Source organism: Sus scrofa, chromosome 3 (assembly GCF_054392235.1).
Source record: "Sus scrofa isolate SSC_HxYL_T2T_F1_AM1 chromosome 3, Sscrofa_HxYL_maternal_Yorkshire_Landrace_v2.0, whole genome shotgun sequence".
In the NCBI taxonomy this organism is placed as follows: domain Eukaryota; kingdom Metazoa; phylum Chordata; class Mammalia; order Artiodactyla; family Suidae; genus Sus; species Sus scrofa.
In genome coordinates this window covers 68,719,633-68,737,692 of record NC_139385.1, presented here as the reverse complement: position 1 = coordinate 68,737,692, position 18,060 = coordinate 68,719,633, and the positions used below count along the sequence as shown (strand labels likewise).

The 18,060-nt window shown below is 51.8% G+C and overlaps 1 protein-coding gene across 2 annotated transcripts in view; it reads left to right on the top strand.

The window, feature by feature from the left end:
- Nucleotides 1-15,194, top strand: part of CNNM4 (cyclin and CBS domain divalent metal cation transport mediator 4) — a 43,782-nt gene extending 28,588 nt beyond the window's left edge. Inside the window, exons 2-8 of one of the 2 annotated variants that reach the window (XM_021087271.2) lie at nt 4,967-5,110; nt 5,323-5,457; nt 6,800-6,969; nt 7,189-7,285; nt 8,915-8,977; nt 12,082-12,263; nt 12,693-15,194. In XM_021087271.2, coding sequence (XP_020942930.1) covers nt 4,967-5,110; nt 5,323-5,457; nt 6,800-6,969; nt 7,189-7,285; nt 8,915-8,977; nt 12,082-12,263; nt 12,693-12,890 — 989 coding nt within the window. In that variant the 3' untranslated portion in view covers nt 12,891-15,194. The remainder of the gene's footprint in view (nt 1-4,966; nt 5,111-5,322; nt 5,458-6,799; nt 6,970-7,188; nt 7,286-8,914; nt 8,978-12,081; nt 12,264-12,692) is intronic. The other variant, XM_021087272.2, reaches the window with a different exon arrangement.
- Nucleotides 15,195-18,060: the final 2,866 nt, after the last annotated feature.

Here is an 18,060-nt window from a genome sequence, read left to right as displayed (position 1 = left end):
GGGAGGAGCAGGCAGGCAGCAGCCCAGGTGTTTGAAGAAGAGCCAGGAGGTCGAGTGGCACCTATGAAGGAGGAGGAGATGGTGAGGACGGGGGTCAGCATGAAGGGCTTTGAGACCCAGGCCACTATGTGCGTGTGGCTTTGACTTGGAGTGAGACAGAGCTGCTGGAGGAGTTGGGGTGTGGCGTGAGGTGACATTCTAACTTCTGTCCCAAGAGGGTCCCTCTTGCTGCTCTGTTGAGAGTAGACTCAGATCCAGACTAAAGACTTGAGGTCTCGCCCTCTAGGTGAGAGGAGAGGCGCATAGCTCACATAGCTGGTAGCAGTGGAGGCCCCTGGAAGTGGTTGGATTTTTTGCGTCTGCGCAGCAGACGGAGCAGATTCGATCTGCTGAATGGGCTGGCTCTGTAAGGATAAACAGCGGAGGCAAAGTTTATTCCCCTAGGGCCCCATCTACTGGATGGATAGAGATTGCAGAAGTCTGGGGGGAAAGGACAGGAGCTCAGTTTAGGTTAAGTTCAAGGAGTTAGGCATCCACGTGGAGATGGCTGTCAGCCAGCAGCTGGATGTATGAGTCTAGAGGGCTGGGCTGCAAGTACATATTTGAGACATCTTTGCATATAATTTGTATTTAAAGTCAGGAGGCAAGGGACCAGGTGCAAGGATTGAGCCCTGGGACCCTCCTGCATAAAGAGGTCAGGGAGAAAAAGCAGCCTTGAGGTCAGAGGGAAACCTGGAGAGTGGTGAGGGGAAGGAGGATTCCAGGAGGAGAGAGAGAGTTGACCCCTGGTCAGACTCTGCAGCCTGGGCCAGTCATCTGAGAATGAGATCCCTCCATTGGAGGTTATTGGTGACTTGGCAAGAGAGGTTCTCTGACCAGGGGAGGGGGAGGTTCTGCTAAGACCAAGGAATAACCCCTCTGGGCAGATAAATAGAAAAAGGCAAACACAGCTTAGGGTCCCATGCCTGGGCCAGCAGAGGGTAACTGGTCCCCAGCCCAGCACCTTTTTTTTCTTTTTTTTCTTTTTTGGCTGCCCTGCAGCATATGGAGTTCCTGGGTCAGGGATCAGATCCAAGTCACAGTTATGACCTACGCCACAGCTGCCTGTGGCAATGGTGGGTCCTTTAACCCACTGTCCCTGTCCAAGGATTGAATCTGTATCCTGACCCATAGAGATACCGCAGATCTGATTGCGCTGCAACAGGAACTTCCCAGCCCAGCACCTTTGTTTAGGGGCCCAGCTGGCCAGTCACAACCTGCACCAGTGCACCAAGCTCTAAGGCTGCAGAGCAGGACTAATGGGCTGTGCCCCAGGTCTGCCCACTTACAGGGTACCTGTCTGGAAGGTGCTGCCACCTAGAGGGCACCCACACCCAACGGTGAATTCAACAAAGGCACCTCCCAGAGGAGGCGGGAGGGCTGAGAGGGGCTCCAGGGATCTATTCCACAGAGTAGGTATATTCATCCACAGGAGGGATATTTTGGTTTTTCAGAGAAGCCGTCAATCTTTCCCTGTGAGGCCTGGTGCGACCCATGGCTGTTTGTGGGTCAGGACTTGTTCTGAGCCTGTGAGTTCATGAGAGGGCTCAGTGGGAGGAGAACGTTTTCTCAGATTATTGAAACTGTGTCTTCTCTGTGAGGCTCTGACGTCTGGGCTGTGAGCAAAGGCCTGCTAACTGAGCCACATCTAGACACACACCTCGTCCCCTGGGCTCAGTCTGCAGCAGGTTAGGCACGCAGAGTCCTTGCTTATCCTAGCCTCTCACCAGGTTCCCTTTGTTCCTTTTAATTCTTTTTTTACCTTTAATTTTTTTCTCAATTAAAAAAATTACAGGGAGTTCCCTGGTGATCTAGTGGTTATAGTTCAGCACTTTCACTACTGTAGTCTGAGTTCAGTCCCTGGTCTGAGGCTAAGAGCCCATATCAAGGAGTTCCCATCATGGCTCAGTGGAAACAAATCTGACTAATATCCATGAGGATGCAGGTTCTATCCCTGGCCTTGCTCAGTGAATCAAGGATCCAGTGTTGCTATGAGCTGTGTGGTGCAGGCCAGCAGCTGCAGCTCCAATTCAACCCCTGGCCTGGGAACTTACTTCCATATGCGGCAGGTGCGGCCCTAAAAAGCAAATAAATAAATAAATAAATAAAAGTATAGAAATAATACATGCCCAGTAAATAGAACAGTTTAGAAGAGTATAGTATGAGGGTTAATAGGGCTCCTCCCTCAAGCTCCAAACACCGCCAAAAGTGACCGCTGTTACCTCTTCCAGACCCTTCCATGGAAGTTCAAGCCCAACCCCCAACCCCCTACAGGCGGATGGCACTGTGCATTCTATCCCATTGCTTGCTCTGCCATTATAGCCTCTCTAGGGCTTCATTCCACATTTGGTCCATCCAGCTCTGCCACATTCTCCCCAGAGCAGCAGTGGCTCCTGTTAAGTACTCCTGCTCTGTTGCTGTTGTGGTTTGAGGTAGTTAAAAAGAATATTTCCAGAGTTCCCGTCGTGGCGCAGTGGTTAACGAATCCGACTAGGAACCATGAGGTTGTAGGTTTGATCCCTGGCCTTGCTCAGTGGGTTAAGGATATGGCATTGCCGTGAGCTGTGGTATAGGTCGCAGACGCAGCTCAGATCCTGCATTGCTGTGGCTCTGCTGTAGATCAGCAGCAAAAGCTCCAATTGGACCTCTAACCTGGGAACCTCCATATGCCGCGGGAGCAGCCCTAGAAGAGAGAAAAAGGCAAAAAAAAAAGAATATTCCGATGAACTCCTTTGCTTTTTTGTCTTTCAGCATTTTGAAAATTATATTCATAGAATAAGTTCCTGTCCATGGAACTTCCAGGATCCTTAATTTTGAGACATGCTACCTGAAAAAAAAATTATTATTATTTTTTGGTTTTTTTAGGGCCGCACCCACGGCATATGGAGGTTCCCAAGCTAGGAGTCAAATTGGAGCTATACCTGCTGGCCTATGCCACAGCTACAGCAATGCCAGATCCAAGCCATGTCTGCAATCTACACCATGGCTCATGGCAATGCTGGATCCTTAACCTGGATCCTTAACTGAGTGAAGCCAGGGATTAAACCTGTTTTGTCCTGGATACTAGTCAGATTCGTTTCTTCTGAGCCACGACAGAAACTCCATGTTGCCTGAATTTGAATGTGGCTGCCTGATATGAGCACCAGTTTGCCTGCCCACCAACCAGAGTGCTTGTGGGGACCCATGTGTCTCCCCCAACACTGGGCACTCCCAGGCTTCTTCCAGGGTGCCAGTCTGGAAGTGGTCCAAGCTTCCTTGCTTTAGTTCTGGTTCCTGCCTGGTGACGTACTTGTCTGGCTGCTGCAGGCCCTCAGAACGTCAATTCTGTCTCTAGAGGGCACTCCTGTGTGGGCTGCCTCCAGCAGGTGAAGAGTCCAGGGCTGGACCCCAGGTCCAGGCCCTGACCGCTGCTGCCTGCTGAGGACCTGCCTGCAGAGCTCTTGCTGTTGCTGACTCATCTCTTGAAGACCCTGGGGAAGTTTAGCCATGGTTCTATCTGGCAAGGTGCTGAAAGATTTTGACCTCAACCAGAAATAAGTGAACAGTTGTGACTGGCACATTGTGAAAAAGTTTCACAAAAAACAGTACTCTTCCCATCACATGTGGGGTACTCTGAGATTTTTCACTTTATTTGAAAAAATGCTGGTCATGAGAACTGGCATTTCTCATCTCTCCATTTGTCCAAGAGGCCCCTAGGAGTTGTAAAAAGTGCATCCTGCTGGGGTTGGGGTCTCATGTGGCCTCAGAGACCTGGAGGACATCCCCTGCGGACAGGCCTTACAGTGAGAGCTGAGATTGGGTTTTGAGGGGGAAGCTGAGCGGGAGGCCCTGACTTGCCCTTCACATCTCTCCTGGGGCCTTTCCCCTCAGGCTGCTCCAAACCCGTGTCCTCGTGTGTGGGGCACACAGTCCCATTGAACCCATAGTGTGGGCCAGGCTCTTCTTGGCTGTCAACCTGTTGTTGTCACGCACATGGGTGAGGGCTGCCAGAGCAGGGTGGGAAGTCCTCCCACCCCACACAACTTCTGCAGAGGGTCCTTCCTCCCCACCCTTGATTGCCTCACTGTCTCTTTCTTTGGGTTGAAGGGTGGCCCTCCTCTAATTATAGTACCTGCCTGGCCTAATTATAGCCTGGGCTAATTTGTTAATGGCTTCGGGAACCAAGAGCCTTTGCCTTGGGCAGGATCACGGCTCCTGGGCACATGCAGGGGCGTTTTGCCAAGGAGTGCTGAGTGAGAGAAAGTGACAGGTCCTTCAGGCCCTTGGGGGACGTGGGATGTAGGCCCCCTAGGGAGCCCCAAGTCCAGCTGGCACACACAGGGCTCTGACCAATGGCGCCCCTGTTCCCGGGCTGTCAGTGTGGGTCGCTCTCCTTTGCAGGGGTCCTGAGAGCCCCTGACACATGGCCCCAGGCAGGACCTTGCCTTTTTCATTCTATTCTTAAAAATGGTCCTTAATTAAATGTCTTTACATTAAAAAATACTTTTGATTTCCCTTGTCATAAAAGTAGTATCTGTTTACAATAGAAATGTCAGGAAAATGCAAACTAATGCTTTTGGAGTGGATAAGCAATGAGATCCTGCTGTCTAGCACAGGGAACTGTATCTAGTCACATATCATGGAGCATGATGGAGGATAATGTGTGAAAAAGAATGTATATATGTATGTATGACACTGGGGTCACTTTGCTGTACAGTAGAAATTGACAGAACACTGTAAACCAACTGTATTGGAAAAATGCAAATCATTAAAAAAAATACAAATCATTAAAAAAAAAAAGGAAACATCAGGAAATACAGAACAGGGAAAAGGCCATCCATAACCCCACCCCAGTGACTCATGACCCCAAAATGTGTTAACGTTTTGGTCTAGGAGTCTCATGACTCGTGCCTTTGCTCTTGTCTGACTCATTATATTGTCCCTGCAGGGAAGTCCCACCTGGCCATTGTGCAAAAGGTGAACAATGAGGGCGAGGGTGACCCCTTCTATGAGGTGCTGGGCCTGGTCACCCTGGAGGATGTCATCGAGGAGATCATCAAGTCCGAGATCCTGGACGAGTCAGATATGTACAGTGAGTGTCCCTCCTGAACCTGCCCCATGCAGACCCCCAGCTGCTGTCCCGAGGAGCCAGGGCCACTGTGCAGGGAGGCAGCGCCCCCTGGGGCTGCTCGGAGTATCTAGAGGGGCTGCCTTCCTCCTGTCTGGGCTGCAGAGTGGGGCGCCGGCCAGCAGCTCCCAGGCTGTTTCTGAGTCCTTGTTCTCAGTTCTGGATTCTCTCTGCAGCTGACAACCGGAGCCGGAAACGGGTATCTGAGAAGAACAAACGTGACTTCTCAGCCTTCAAGGATGCTGACAATGAGCTCAAGGTGAAAATTTCTCCTCAGCTACTTCTGGCTGCTCATCGCTTCTTGGCCACAGGTAAGAGCGGGAGGGGGACCTTCGATGTCCGTGGAACACAGCCACAGGCCTTGGCTACTCCACTCCAGGGAGCAGGGCTGCGGCAGCTGAAGGGCTCCATGAAGAGCTGGGCCAAGCTTGGCTGCCGCTGGAAGGGGGTGAGGTGTTTTCTTTGCACACACACACACACACACACACAGCCACACACCCCCATACAAACACACACCCCACACCCCCCACACACCCCCCACATAGCCACACACCCCCAACACCCATCCCCCCTACACCCCCCCACACACACACCTCCACATACCCACACCCCCCCAACACCCATCCCCCCTACACCCCCCCACACACACACCTCCACATACCCACACCCCCCCAACACCCATCCCCCCTACACCCCCCCACACACACACCTCCACATACCCACACCCCCCCAACACCCATCCCCCCTACACCCCCCCACACACACACCTCCACACACACCCCCACATACCCACACACCCACCCACCCACCCACCCACACACACACCCACAAGCCCCCCCACATAGCCACACACACCCTATACACCCCCACCGCTGAGCCCTGTGCTTTGTGTTCTCTGTCACTGGGATGCTTTTTGACATGGATGTGTTGTGCTGGGAGGACTTGAGGTAGGCCTGGGCGCCCCTGGCCCAAGGGGGAGAGCAGGGAGGCCTTTCCACATGCCCCTCCCCTGGCGTAACCTGCAGCCCCAGGCTTCTCCTCTCCGGCCTTGGGTCCAGCTCCATGCGCTCACCTCCCCTCCACCTGCCTCTGCTGGTCCCAGGGACCTGAGCTCTAGGTCAATGACTCCTCTCTTCTCAGCCCTAATTCAAAGCACCCTTGGAGACCTGGGTGACTGATCAGGAGAAGTCTGGCCTCTCCCCTTGGTCCAACTTCCTTCCCAGCCCTCTTTGCTGAAGCTTCTGTGAGGCACCTCTTCAGTGATCATTCCTGGCTTTTCCTGCCAGGGTGTCAACAATGTGTGTACTGACAGTCGTGACAGTCACGTTTAGCAGGCACTTCCCATGTGACAGTCACGTTTAGCAGGCGTGTGTCTGAATGTCTTACACCCATCATCCCATTTCACCTCATGACGGCGACCCTATAAAGTTTTAAATCCACGTTTACAGATGAGGAAACTGAGACAGGTGAGAGAAGTGGCCCGAGGCCATGTCCTGTTAGTGTAGGAGCCACTGTTCAGGCCGCCTAGGCGCACAGACTCGGGTCTGTCAAGGCCAGAGCCCAGGACACCGCTGCCAGGGAGGCAGGGCCATCCAGCTCAGCAGCGACTGCCCGCCTGGCCCTGGATGACACCCTCCTCTCCCTCTCCTCCAGAGGTTCCGCAGTTCAGCCCCTCTCTGATATCCGAGAAGATCCTGCTGCGGCTGCTCAAGTACCCTGAGGTCATTCAGGAGCTCAAGTTTGACGAGCACAACAAGTCTTCTGTCCGCCACTACCTGTACACCCGCAACAAGCCGGCCGATTACTTCATCCTCATCCTGCAGGTCTGCCCGCCACCCCTCCCCTGCCCACCTCCTGCCCTCGAGGCCCGACCTTGCGACCTTGCCCATCCCCCTGCAAGGCCACCCTGGAGGTCCTGGGGCTGTGGGGCTCTGGGACCAGCCCCCCCCCAACTCCTCGCTTCTCCCGCATGCTTTGGGCTCTTGCTTTCCGGGTTGTGTTGTCCTTCTCATGCTGTTCATAACCCTGTGCTGTGTTCTCAGGGGAAGGTGGAGGTGGAGGCTGGGAAGGAGAACATGAAGTTTGAGACGGGTGCCTTCTCCTACTACGGGACCATGGCCCTGTCCTCGTCCCCCTCTGGTGAGTCACTGGGCCATCTAGAAGGCTCCTACCTAGTGTGGCTTGGGGCAGCGGAGGCCACTGAGAGCCAGAGCCGCCAGGACCTAGAGGAGGTGGCCTGCAAGAGCAGTGACTCGCCCCTTGGGCGGGGTTCAGAGAGTGGGGGAAGGAGGTGGGAAGGGGTTTCGAGCAAAGCCCGAAGGGAGCCTCGAGCGTGTTCTAAGATGTGAGACCAAGCTGCCAGAGACGGAGATGTGGGTGTGTGTCAGGGCACCCCACAAAGTCGGTGGCATTTGTGTGTGATGGGAAGCAAGAGGTTATTTGTGGCCCTTGAGCAGGAACCTGTGATAGCAGAACAGGCCCGCTGGGCAAGTAGGCACCTTAGGCCTCCTTGGCCATGACAGTAGGAGAGGCTTGAGAGGAGGCAGGTGGAGGGAGACTTCAGGGCCTCGCTCGTGAAGACTGCGCCAGGGGATCCGGGTGAGGGAGGGGGTCCAAAGTGCCCATGGTCGGGGCTGGGCCAGGTGCCATTGGACATGAGGTTTACAGATGGGTTCCGCTTTTTCACAGGGCTGAGCAACACTGCCTTTTGGTTAAGGGTTGGTTCTGATGGAATAAAGGGACTTGGGGTCAAAGAAGGGACTGGACACCCTCTGAGGAGGGTCACTCTTGTCACCCTGCTGCCTTCTGCTTTTCCAGTCCCAGGTGGTTCAGGTGCCTTGTGGCCAGAGTGGGCGCCCTGGCCAAATCTCACCCAGCTCAGCCCCTCGCTAGATGTTGTGACCCCTCTGAGTGGCCCCAGGTTGCTGCAAGCTGGAGCGTGAAAGACTGCTTTGGTGCCAGGGACAGGCACCCAGTGACGGGGTGATGCAGCTCCTGGGGAGCCTCAGTGCTGTGCCTGTTGCTGTCCCCATTTTTTTTTTTAGGGCCACACCCATGGCATTTGGAGGTTCCCAGGCTAGAGGTCTAATCAGAACTGCAGCTGCTGGCCTACACCACAGTCACAGCAACATCAGCTCACGGCAATGCCAGATCAAACCCACAGCCTCATGGTTCTTGGTCGGATTTATTTCCGCTGCGCCACGACGGGAACTCCTGTTGCTGTCCTTTGGCAAAGAAGACCCCGTGGGGTGGGCCAGGCACCCGTGGGTATATGGTCACAGCTCAGGCCTTGGGGGTGGAGGGTGTGCAGGAACAAAGCTCCAGAGCTGGATTTTGGAGCAAGTGGCCTCAATCAGATGCCTCCGGCCTGGGAGGACCCCTCCCAAGAGTGCTTCTTGCCACCCGGCTTGGGGAAATCTTGTTCAGAAGGGCACAGGGTCATAGGGCCTTCCTCCAAACATTCTTCCTCTGCAGTGATGCCTCAGAGCCTGGGTCAGGGCCCTGGAGTCCCCTGGTTCGCCTCAGGGGCACGGGCGAGGAGATGACTTCCAGGGGAACTCTGTGCCCACTGCGCCAGCTTCTGCCCTTCTCTGATCAGGATTCTTTGGTTGGCTCTGGGCCCCCTCCCTGTCAAAGCCATGTCCTCTCTTCCATTGTGCCTCTTCTCTGCTCGAGGGAGCCTGGCCCCTAGCAGGTCTGCTTCTCCATCGTGTTCCTGTGCCTCCACGTCCATCCATCCATCACTGACCTTTTCCTCTTTTGCTCCAGTGCCTTCAACCCAGGTTGGGTGTCCGCTTGGCAAGCGGAACTCCCTGCTCTCCTGGCTCTCAGGTAACATGGCATGGCTGGAGAAGTTTGCACTGCCACCTGTCGCCTGAGCTTGCACACCACAGCTACATTAACCTCTCCCAGCAGGCACTGGGGCTGCCCCCCCCCCACCAGGTAGCATCCTTCCTGCTTGGCCTGGGGCCCAGTTACACTGTGCCTTTGCCTTGGTCCTAGAAAGGCTTCCTTGAAGGTCCTTTAGTGCTTGAGAAGAAACACACACACACACACACACACACACACACACACACACACGTCTGCAGGTGATAGACTAGGAATGGAGGGTTGCTCATAGATCTCAACAGGATGACTTGTTTTCTCTAAAAAACTTTTCACCTTCCTTCACAGGCTTTGCTTTTTTCTTCTTTTGTTGCTGGTGTCTGCCTGCTAGAGGGAGGCAGCTCCTGGGCAGTTAGCAGTGTGACCACAGTCAGACTGCTCTGGTTGAACGGGGTCTTCACAGACACCAACTAAGTGATTCCGGGAGCTGACTTACCTACTATAAGGTTTCCTCCCGTGAAGTGGGAACCATACGTGTGCCCCCTTTTTAGAATTGTTGGGAACAGTGAGAGAATTGATATACAATGTTTACTTGAAGCCCAACGACTATTTGTTTTTTCTCTCTTACAACCAAAATGTGACATTCTGATCAGAAAGAATTTAGGAAGAGGCAAATGTCACAGGCTGTTTTCTGGCCTTTATATGTCACACTCCTGAGCCCTGTCCCAGGATTGGGAACTGTGTTGGTCCAAGAATCATTCAGTTCACGAGGTGCCCATCTCATGAGGCAAGGGAAAGTGGCAGAGAATACGGTCCTATTGTCAGAGTTCCAGCCTGGGCTGGTGGTGCTGGAGGAGGTTAAGAGCCCTCCGGTGGCATGGAGCCCCAGTGTCAGTGTGTAACTGAGAAGCTCCTGGCGCCCCAGCCGTCCTACAAACCCAGCACTTCAGTCCGCTGTTCCCCTTTTATGTTTGTACAGCTGGGCTTTTTTCTTCCTTAAATGTGCCAGAGCACCCTTTTCTGCTGATCATCTTTTAAAAAAGTAAAAGAGTGACTTAGAGGTCCCTTGTCCTTTTTGGACACAACCACATTTTGGCTGTGATGGGAGATAGGGAACTGTTAATGGCCATTGAGCAGGGGCTGTCTGATAAGAACAGAATGAGCCATGTAGGCCCTTGCTGGCCAGCCCCTCAGCCTCCGTCTCCTCCTCTGCACTTGATTCTGTTTTGTAGAGGCCAGCAGTTCGTGCATACCTGGTTTGAATCCTGATGTCTTTACCTAATATGGGCACCGAGATAGTTTTCCATAGGCTTTCTACATAGAGCTACACGGGGTTTCACCAAGCAGATGGGCCTTCATCTGTTACCCCCTCCATGCATATTCATGGGGGTCTATGTTCTCAATAACAGCATGATGTAAACCTCTTTATTGAAAATTTTCTTCTGTGTGTAAGATACAGCCTTAGAATATTCTTCCAGAAACAGAATTACCAAGTCAAAATCCTCTGGGTTTTTTAGTTACCTTTTTTGGTTTTGTTTTAAATGTAAAAGTAACAGCTTATTTAGAAACCTGGGCAAGTAGAAAAATCAAGGAAATCAAGAAGCATCATAATTTCGTTATTCAGAAACTGTTCATATTTCGGTATATTTATTTCTAGGACTTCTTTTGTTTGTTGTTTGTTTGTTTTTGGCTGCTCCTGCAGCATGTAGAAGTTCCCAGGTATTGAACCCTCACCACAGCAGCAACCCAAGCTGCTATAGCAACAACGTCAGATCCTTAATCCACTGTGCCACAAAGGACCCAGGACCTCTGTTTTTTAATAGGCCACGTCACTAACTTGTGTTCGTTTTAAGTTGAATTTCTGTTTCTGAGGTGTTCATAAGCATTAATAAAAAGTATTCTATCATCCAAAGAATTAATGTGAAATATTAAGTAATATCCTAGTATTTCTGTTCTTTTCTAGAACTTAATCAGAAGTGTTACTTAAGTTAGAATGAGTGACACATGGGTGGACTGCATTTTCCTAGTTTTATGAATGAAAATTAGTAGTGTATTATTCATTTCAGTACATTTGGTTAAATCAGTCACCCATATTCAATGAGTGCTCTTCTTTCTAGGCTATTTGTTAGAATGGCTAACTTAGTAGTTAGTTAATAATTTAGTAGTTAACTAAGCAAAAAAGCTTAGTTCACTTCCTGTTTGTTTAAAACAAGCCAGCATGTCTTCACAATTAACATTTTGGTGCATTTCATTGTTTTCTGAGTGTTCTCAAAACTATGGGCATAATGATGTATAATAATGTGTGTGCCCTTCCTTTTCCAAAATAAGGAGCTGGTTCCTTCCTCATTGGAGGTTGAGTCATTCTTTCCTGGTGACAGTACACTGAATGGGGGCCTGTGCTGCCCCTAGTGACAGGAAGAGGCCACTACCCCAGGCTCTTTCTCATGGGATGGGGACTGGAAGTGGTCCCCAGATACTCACAGTGGGAGGCCTGGGGTTCAGGGGCCACAGTCTCATTCCTGTGAGAGGCCCCTGTCCTCCTGCCAGACTGGCTGGGGCTCAGCAGACACAGGGGTTGGACTGTTCCACACAGAACAGGTCTCGTGCAGAACATCCTTTGGAGCTCTTTGAGCGTTTTGACATGTGCCACAGGGTGTCATGTTAGGGGTGTATGTACATGTGATGGGAGTGCAAACTGTGGGTTCTTCCTTTTCATATAATTTAAAAGTATGCAGTTTATGTCCCCCGACAGAAACTGTCATTGAGACAGGGATCGAGGCCTGTCTTCTAGCTTGGGTGATCATTGTGTTACCATCGCCTGATCAGTTGTTGGAGAAATGAGGGGTTCTGCAGCCATAGACTTTGTGTCTCTGGTTTTTGTTTGTCGAGGGGGACTTTTTAATACTTATTGCACAACACTCCCAAACAAACTCACTTATTTGCTTCAATGGAGTCAGACCTGCTGCAGTTAGAGCTTCCATTTGTGCCTGAAAAATACTGCCTGTTCCTGGTGGGGGCTCCACCGCCCAGGCATCCGTAGGACCAGCTTAGACAGGAGGATGTGAGGGGTGCCCAGCTGCCCCCGCCTGACAGCCTCTCCCCCTCCGCAGACCGCTCCCCATCCCACCCCACGCCCCTCAGCCGCTCGGCCTCCCTCAGCTACCCAGACCGCTCAGACTCGTTGAGCACAGCGGCCTTGGCTGGCAGCAGCAACCAGTTTGGCAGCTCCATCCTGGGCCAGTACATATCCGACTTCAGCGTCCGGGCGCTCATGGACCTCCAGTACATTAAGGTGAGTGCTTCCCTCGGCCCTCTCCCTGGGCGTCTGGATCCCCCTGCCTCTAATTGGCAGCTGCTTTCTCTGATCCACCACAGCCAGCACCGAGGGCCCAGATCCAGGATGGTGTCCTCCCTACCCTTGCTTCTCACCCTTGGCCCTCTCTCCTGGACTCACAGTCTCTATCCTGGCCATTGTGGCTCAGTGGGTTAACAACCGGACTAGTACCCGTGAGGATGTAGGTTCAATCCCTGGCCTTGCTCAGTGGGTTAAGGATCTGGCGTTGCTGTGGCTGTGGTGTAGGCCAGCAGCTGCAGCTCCGATTTGACCCCTTCCATATGCCACAGGTACGGCCCTAGAAAAAAATAAAACGAAAAAAAAAATCTGTCATGTAGGGCTTGCCCCCAGCCCTGCTCTCAGTCACCGCCTCCCTTCCTGCTGCAGATCACCCGGCAGCAGTACCAGAATGGGCTGCTGGCCTCACGCATGGAGAATTGCCCTCAGTTTCCCCCGGACGGATGCACCATTTGCACCGAGAACTTGACTGACAAATCCGAGCTGCCCGTGGTGGACGAGACCACGACTCTCCTGAACGAGCGCAACTCCTTGCTGCACAGAGCCTCCCACGAGAGTGCCATCTGACAGGAGGGCCCGGGGCCCCCCGCCAACCCCGCGGGGGCCTCCCCATTGGGCCCACACAAAGACAGGGAGCCTGTTAGGCCGGAAGGGGGACAGATAGCTTGTCTGACTGAGCAGCCAGAGGGCCCCCAGCCTGAGGGGGACGTGGCCTCTGACAGGGACCTCTGAACAGCTCCAAGGTGGCAGCTGCCCAGCCCTGGACGATGGGTGGGGCCGAGGGCCGGCGACCAGGAGCGCTTCTAAACTAGACTCATCGCACCTCTTTTAAAATATCATATGGGGAAGGGAAGACAGGGTTAAGGGACTTTATTTAAAAACAATTTTTTTTTCCTTGCAACTTTAAAAGGGGTAGAATGAACCCCAGGAAGCAATAGCCATAATCTGCTCCTAGCCGTGATGTTCTGGCTCTGTCCCTGACTCAGGGAGCCCACTCTTTCTCCTCCTCCTCCTCTTCCTCCAAGACCACATCCCTGAGGCCTGCTGGAGGAAGCTTTTCTCTTGGGAGGGAAGACTGGAAGCACAGAACCAAATAGCGCTGAGAACAACTGCCTGGACATGACATGCGCTGAGGCTGGCCTGTTGTCACCGATTCTTGGGTCACTGACCAGGGACGTGCTACTCCCAGCCACAGAGAGGAGCACACCTCCTGTCAAGCATCGGACCCAGGAACTCCCTAGAACTCTGCCGACGGGCTCCACTGCTGAGTTGGGCCAGGCTGAGGACTCTTACCCCTGCCCTGTTGGTCTGCCTCACACCTGCCCCTTTGGACAACTCTCCCCTGTTATGGGGCTGACTCAGAGTGTTAGGCAGGGTCTCACACCTTTTAGATCACTAACCCCTGCTCCCCCAGCCTGCCCTCACTTCCACCAAAGGTTTTCCCCAGGTGGGGAGAGCGTTCACGTTAGAGGAGACTTGTTTGGGATGCTCCTTTCAGGGCCAGGAGGGACCCTGGTCACGGGCATCTACATGGTTAGCAATCCCACCCCCACCCGCCACCTACCCACCAAGGAACATCAGGGCTTAGTCACTGACAGAGCCCTTCTTCTGATCCCAAACCCCCAATGCTTCTTGGGGATTGAGGACTAGAGGACATGTAGGAAGCCAACCTAAGCAGGTTCTTCATGCCCTTTCCTCCGTGGCTGAGGCTTACCTGGCCTTGTTCACACACTTACAGAACCCAAGAAGGAGGTTTCCACCTGAAAGGCTCACAGCTGGCAGCCCCGACTCCCCCACGCGCGCATGTGCAATCCTTGCCTTTGGGGAAGCTCATGTCCTGGGCCCTGAGAGCCCACGCCCCTGAGCAGTGCTACCCCAGCAGCTTTTCCCTATGCTGCAGGCTTCCCCCCATCGGGGAGGCAATGGGACCAAGATCCACGTTGGCCCTTTTGTCAGGTGGAACAGTTGCTGGGCCCTGATAGGGAGAGGGAGACTGCAGGCCTTCCTGAGTATTATTTATTCGCTCCTGCCCTCGACTTGGGAGCCCCATCACCCCAAGCACTCTGCTTGGGACCAGGAAATGTTGCACCAAGTGTGCCGGCCCCCACCGGTCAGTTTAAAGTCTCCTCCAGTCACAGAAGTGATTCCTATAAGACTGGTGAGAAGGTGGTGATACCTATGGGTTTTCAGCCATTAGGGAAAAGGACACCAGACCTTTGTCCCCTATGGGGGGAAACCCCTGAGTTTTCTATAGGAGAAGCTTGTTTTCTGAGTCCACATGGGGGCTTGCAGAGCTGTGTTCCTGGGACCTGAGGGCCAGGTGGAGCAAAGCCATGGCCTGAACCAGTGAGTGTGTGTGAAGTCAAAGGAGCAGGTGCACACACTTCCACAGCTACCTCTGCACACACAGTTACTACGGAGAGATGGTCCCGCCTTGCCTCCCCTTCCCATCTCCTTTTATAATCACTTTTTTCAGAGGGTCATGATTATTTCCAAATATTACTGGTCCGATGACTTCCTCCTCCTAGTGCAATTTTTCACTTCCTATTCCAACTTCTGGTTCCTGGGCTGAGCCATACCCTGGACCGGGCCCAGCCCCGCATGTCTTCCTACAGAAGGGAGACCTTCACAAATGGCCTCCGGATGGGTAGGCAAGTCACAGCCACCGTAACAAAGAACTCATATTTATTTTGCATAAGATTTTAATTTGTATATTTTTGTGATTTATTTTGGCATTGTTATGAGTTTGACTCTCGGGGAGTTTTTTTGTTAATGACTCTTGTGTCTTTTGTCACAAAACAATGATAATATTTGCTAAACAATATATGGAATTTATTTTTGATTGGTAATAAAAAATGAAATATATATACATCTCGGCAAGTCTACACTTGCCTATTTGAGTTCTGTCAGTACTTGGTACCTGTCACAGAGCAGCTGTGCTTGACTGTCGAGCAAGCATTCTGGGACTGTTTTAGCAGTAAAAAGGAAGCGGAAACATATCCTACCAAAGGTATATGATCAAGGCTGTGGTCACAAGAGCTAGAGGGTGCGAGATGCTGATGGACAGACAGGGCAAATGTGCTCAACTGCCACCGTAAGGAATCCAGTAAAATGGATTCCTTCTGTCCCCAAGCATTGGCAGGGCAGCTGGGCTGGGCAGCTTGGCCCTCCCCTCTGCCCTGGTGGCTGAAGGAGAAAGGAGCTTGCTTCTAAAGTTGGAGTGTTTATCTCCCGAAGAGCCTTCCCCTTGAGGCATTCTCACTGCACCCGCTCCCAAGGTTTCAGCCTGAGGACTCTTGGGTGCTCACAGAGGCCTGGCTGATGGGTGCAACTGATTGAGTGCGCCCCCGCCAGGGGCTCAGGCAAGCCCTGCTTAACTGGGTGAATTGGGGGCAATGTTTAAGGGGAGACGCCGGGTAAGCAGAAAGAAAGGAGAACATTCCCCTTAAAAGGGATAATGAATACAAAATCTTATAGGAGGGCAAGGAAGAATTTCATTCATTCCTCTGTTCCACACATGTTTAAGCCCCTGCTGTGTGCCATGTGCCACCAACTTCTCAGGCTGTCTTCTCCGCCTGGAACATTCTCTTCTCCCAGGTCTTTTTGAGGCTCACCCCTTCACTGCATCAAAGCCTCTGTTCAAATGTTACCTCCTTGAAGAAGCCTTCCCATCCAAAATAGCTTAGCAATAGTCCCTCTTGTCTCAGATTACTTTTTCTCCATAGCACTTATGATCAGATAAGAAAGTACAGACGTGTGTATTTTCTGTTGTCCTCCCACTAGAACTGAAGCTCCAGGAGGTCAGCATCTTTCTTATTTCCACTGTAGTCCCAGCACTACAACAGTGTCTGGTACCCCGCAGGCATTCAATGCAGGAAATACTTGTTGAATGAATGAATGAATGGGCCTTACAAGAAAGTAAGTCCTGGATGCTGTTGGAGGGGAGCACTTTGCTCCCATAACCTTGATCCAACCTAGTCAAGACGGTCAAGGAAGACCAGCTGAAGGAAGTGACGTCGGCAGACGAGAGAGGGAGGGAGAGAGAGAGAAAGAGAAGCAGGAATGAGCCAGTGGCCACAGTCACAGCTTTAAAACTCAAGAATAAATACAGATAAAACATGGAAATGTCTTGGACCAAATGACCAGAAAGGAAAATCCAGGGAGTGTCAGTGAGGGACCTGAACATCCGGTGACAAGAGTCTCCATTGATGCTGTGACGATGGACCAAAGAATGGTGCAGAGCCAGGGAAGAAGGAAGCTGGTGAAGGTGTGTGCTGGGGCCTCTATTCACAGGAAATCTCTCCCTGAGCAGCTTGGCTTGCCCTCTACTGGATCCTTTGTCTTTGGGTCTCACAGTTTAAATCGCCCTTTGTGTTTTCCAAGTGTGATCCAAGTTTTCAAAAGTTTTCTTCTACCGAAAGGTCTTCTTCCCCCCAGAATAAGTTATAGGTTGTTTTCTAAGGGAGCCAGAGACTAAGGGAAAAGTTACTTGTCAAAGGTCAGAGCCCTGTCTAGATGCACTAGGCATTTTCCCCATCTTGCCTCTGGAAGTGTTCTTTGTGAGTTAACTTTTCAGGCACATGACTCACTTCAAGCCTGTCATCCATTCTCACTGTGTCAGCATTTTCTCTGGACTGGGGGACAGAAGTGTGAACCAAAGGGGTTGAGTTTATTTCCTTTTTCCAAAAGAAGTGTGCCAGTCCAGTGGAAAAGCTCAGTAGTATTATTGCTTCTTCTGGCGGCTTATTCTGAAAATTCTCACACAGTATTTCTGTTGGTTTACTCAATTTTGCATATTACCTTCCACACCAACGTTATTTTACTTAATTGCAGCCACAGTGCCTCACTTACTTATATTATTTTCAGAACATAGCAATGTGTTTCTATAGAATCCTCGTAAAGACTATTTAAAATGACATGTATATGGATGGTCTTATCACAGTCTACTGTGTTAGGAAATTTGATAATACAAATGTAAAGAAAATCTCTTAAAAAGCCCTTTTTTCTCCACACCTATAGAGAAGTCTTGTTAGCAGTCTGTATGTTTCCTTCCAACCAGGTCAAGATGACATTATAATGGGCTGAGGAACACTTGTTTGTCTTTAGGAATTATTTTCCCAAGAATGATCTGCTAGAAGTGGGACGACCAGGTACAGTAATTCCTGACAGAGCTGCCATCTCCTAAAGCGGCTAGGATGGTGAACAGGGTACTAGGCTGGTCGCATTGGAGCCCGATATCTGTGCCAAGTCGAGTCCTACTTTTCTCCCGTGCAATATATTAATAACACGAAGTAGCTGCAAGGATCCAAAGAGGTAGTGATTTCGTGTGTTTATCTATTTACTGTCGTTCTTCCTGGCAAGAATGCAAGTTCCTTTTAAAACAGGGGTTGTGTGTCACAACCCAGACCAATAGCAGAGTCGGGAGCAATCACACGTCTTCAATAAACCTTAGCTTCCGAAGCCTAGTCACCAGTTCTTTCAGCCCTCCTTGCCCTTTAGGTCTGTGGTTCACGGGGCGCTTTCTGAGAAAACTGCCCATCTCCCATTCGCTGAAGTCTCTGCCTGCAATTTCAGGAGCGCCACTCCGCTCTGAGGCCCGAATCCTGAGCCAGGCACTTCCCAGAGCCCGGACCGGCCTCCGGGTGCGCGGGGATGGCCGGGGGAAACCAGACGTCCGCTGATGGGGGCCAGCTCTCCGCTCCGCGTCCTCCCGGAGCCGGCCAGCCCCAGCCCAGGG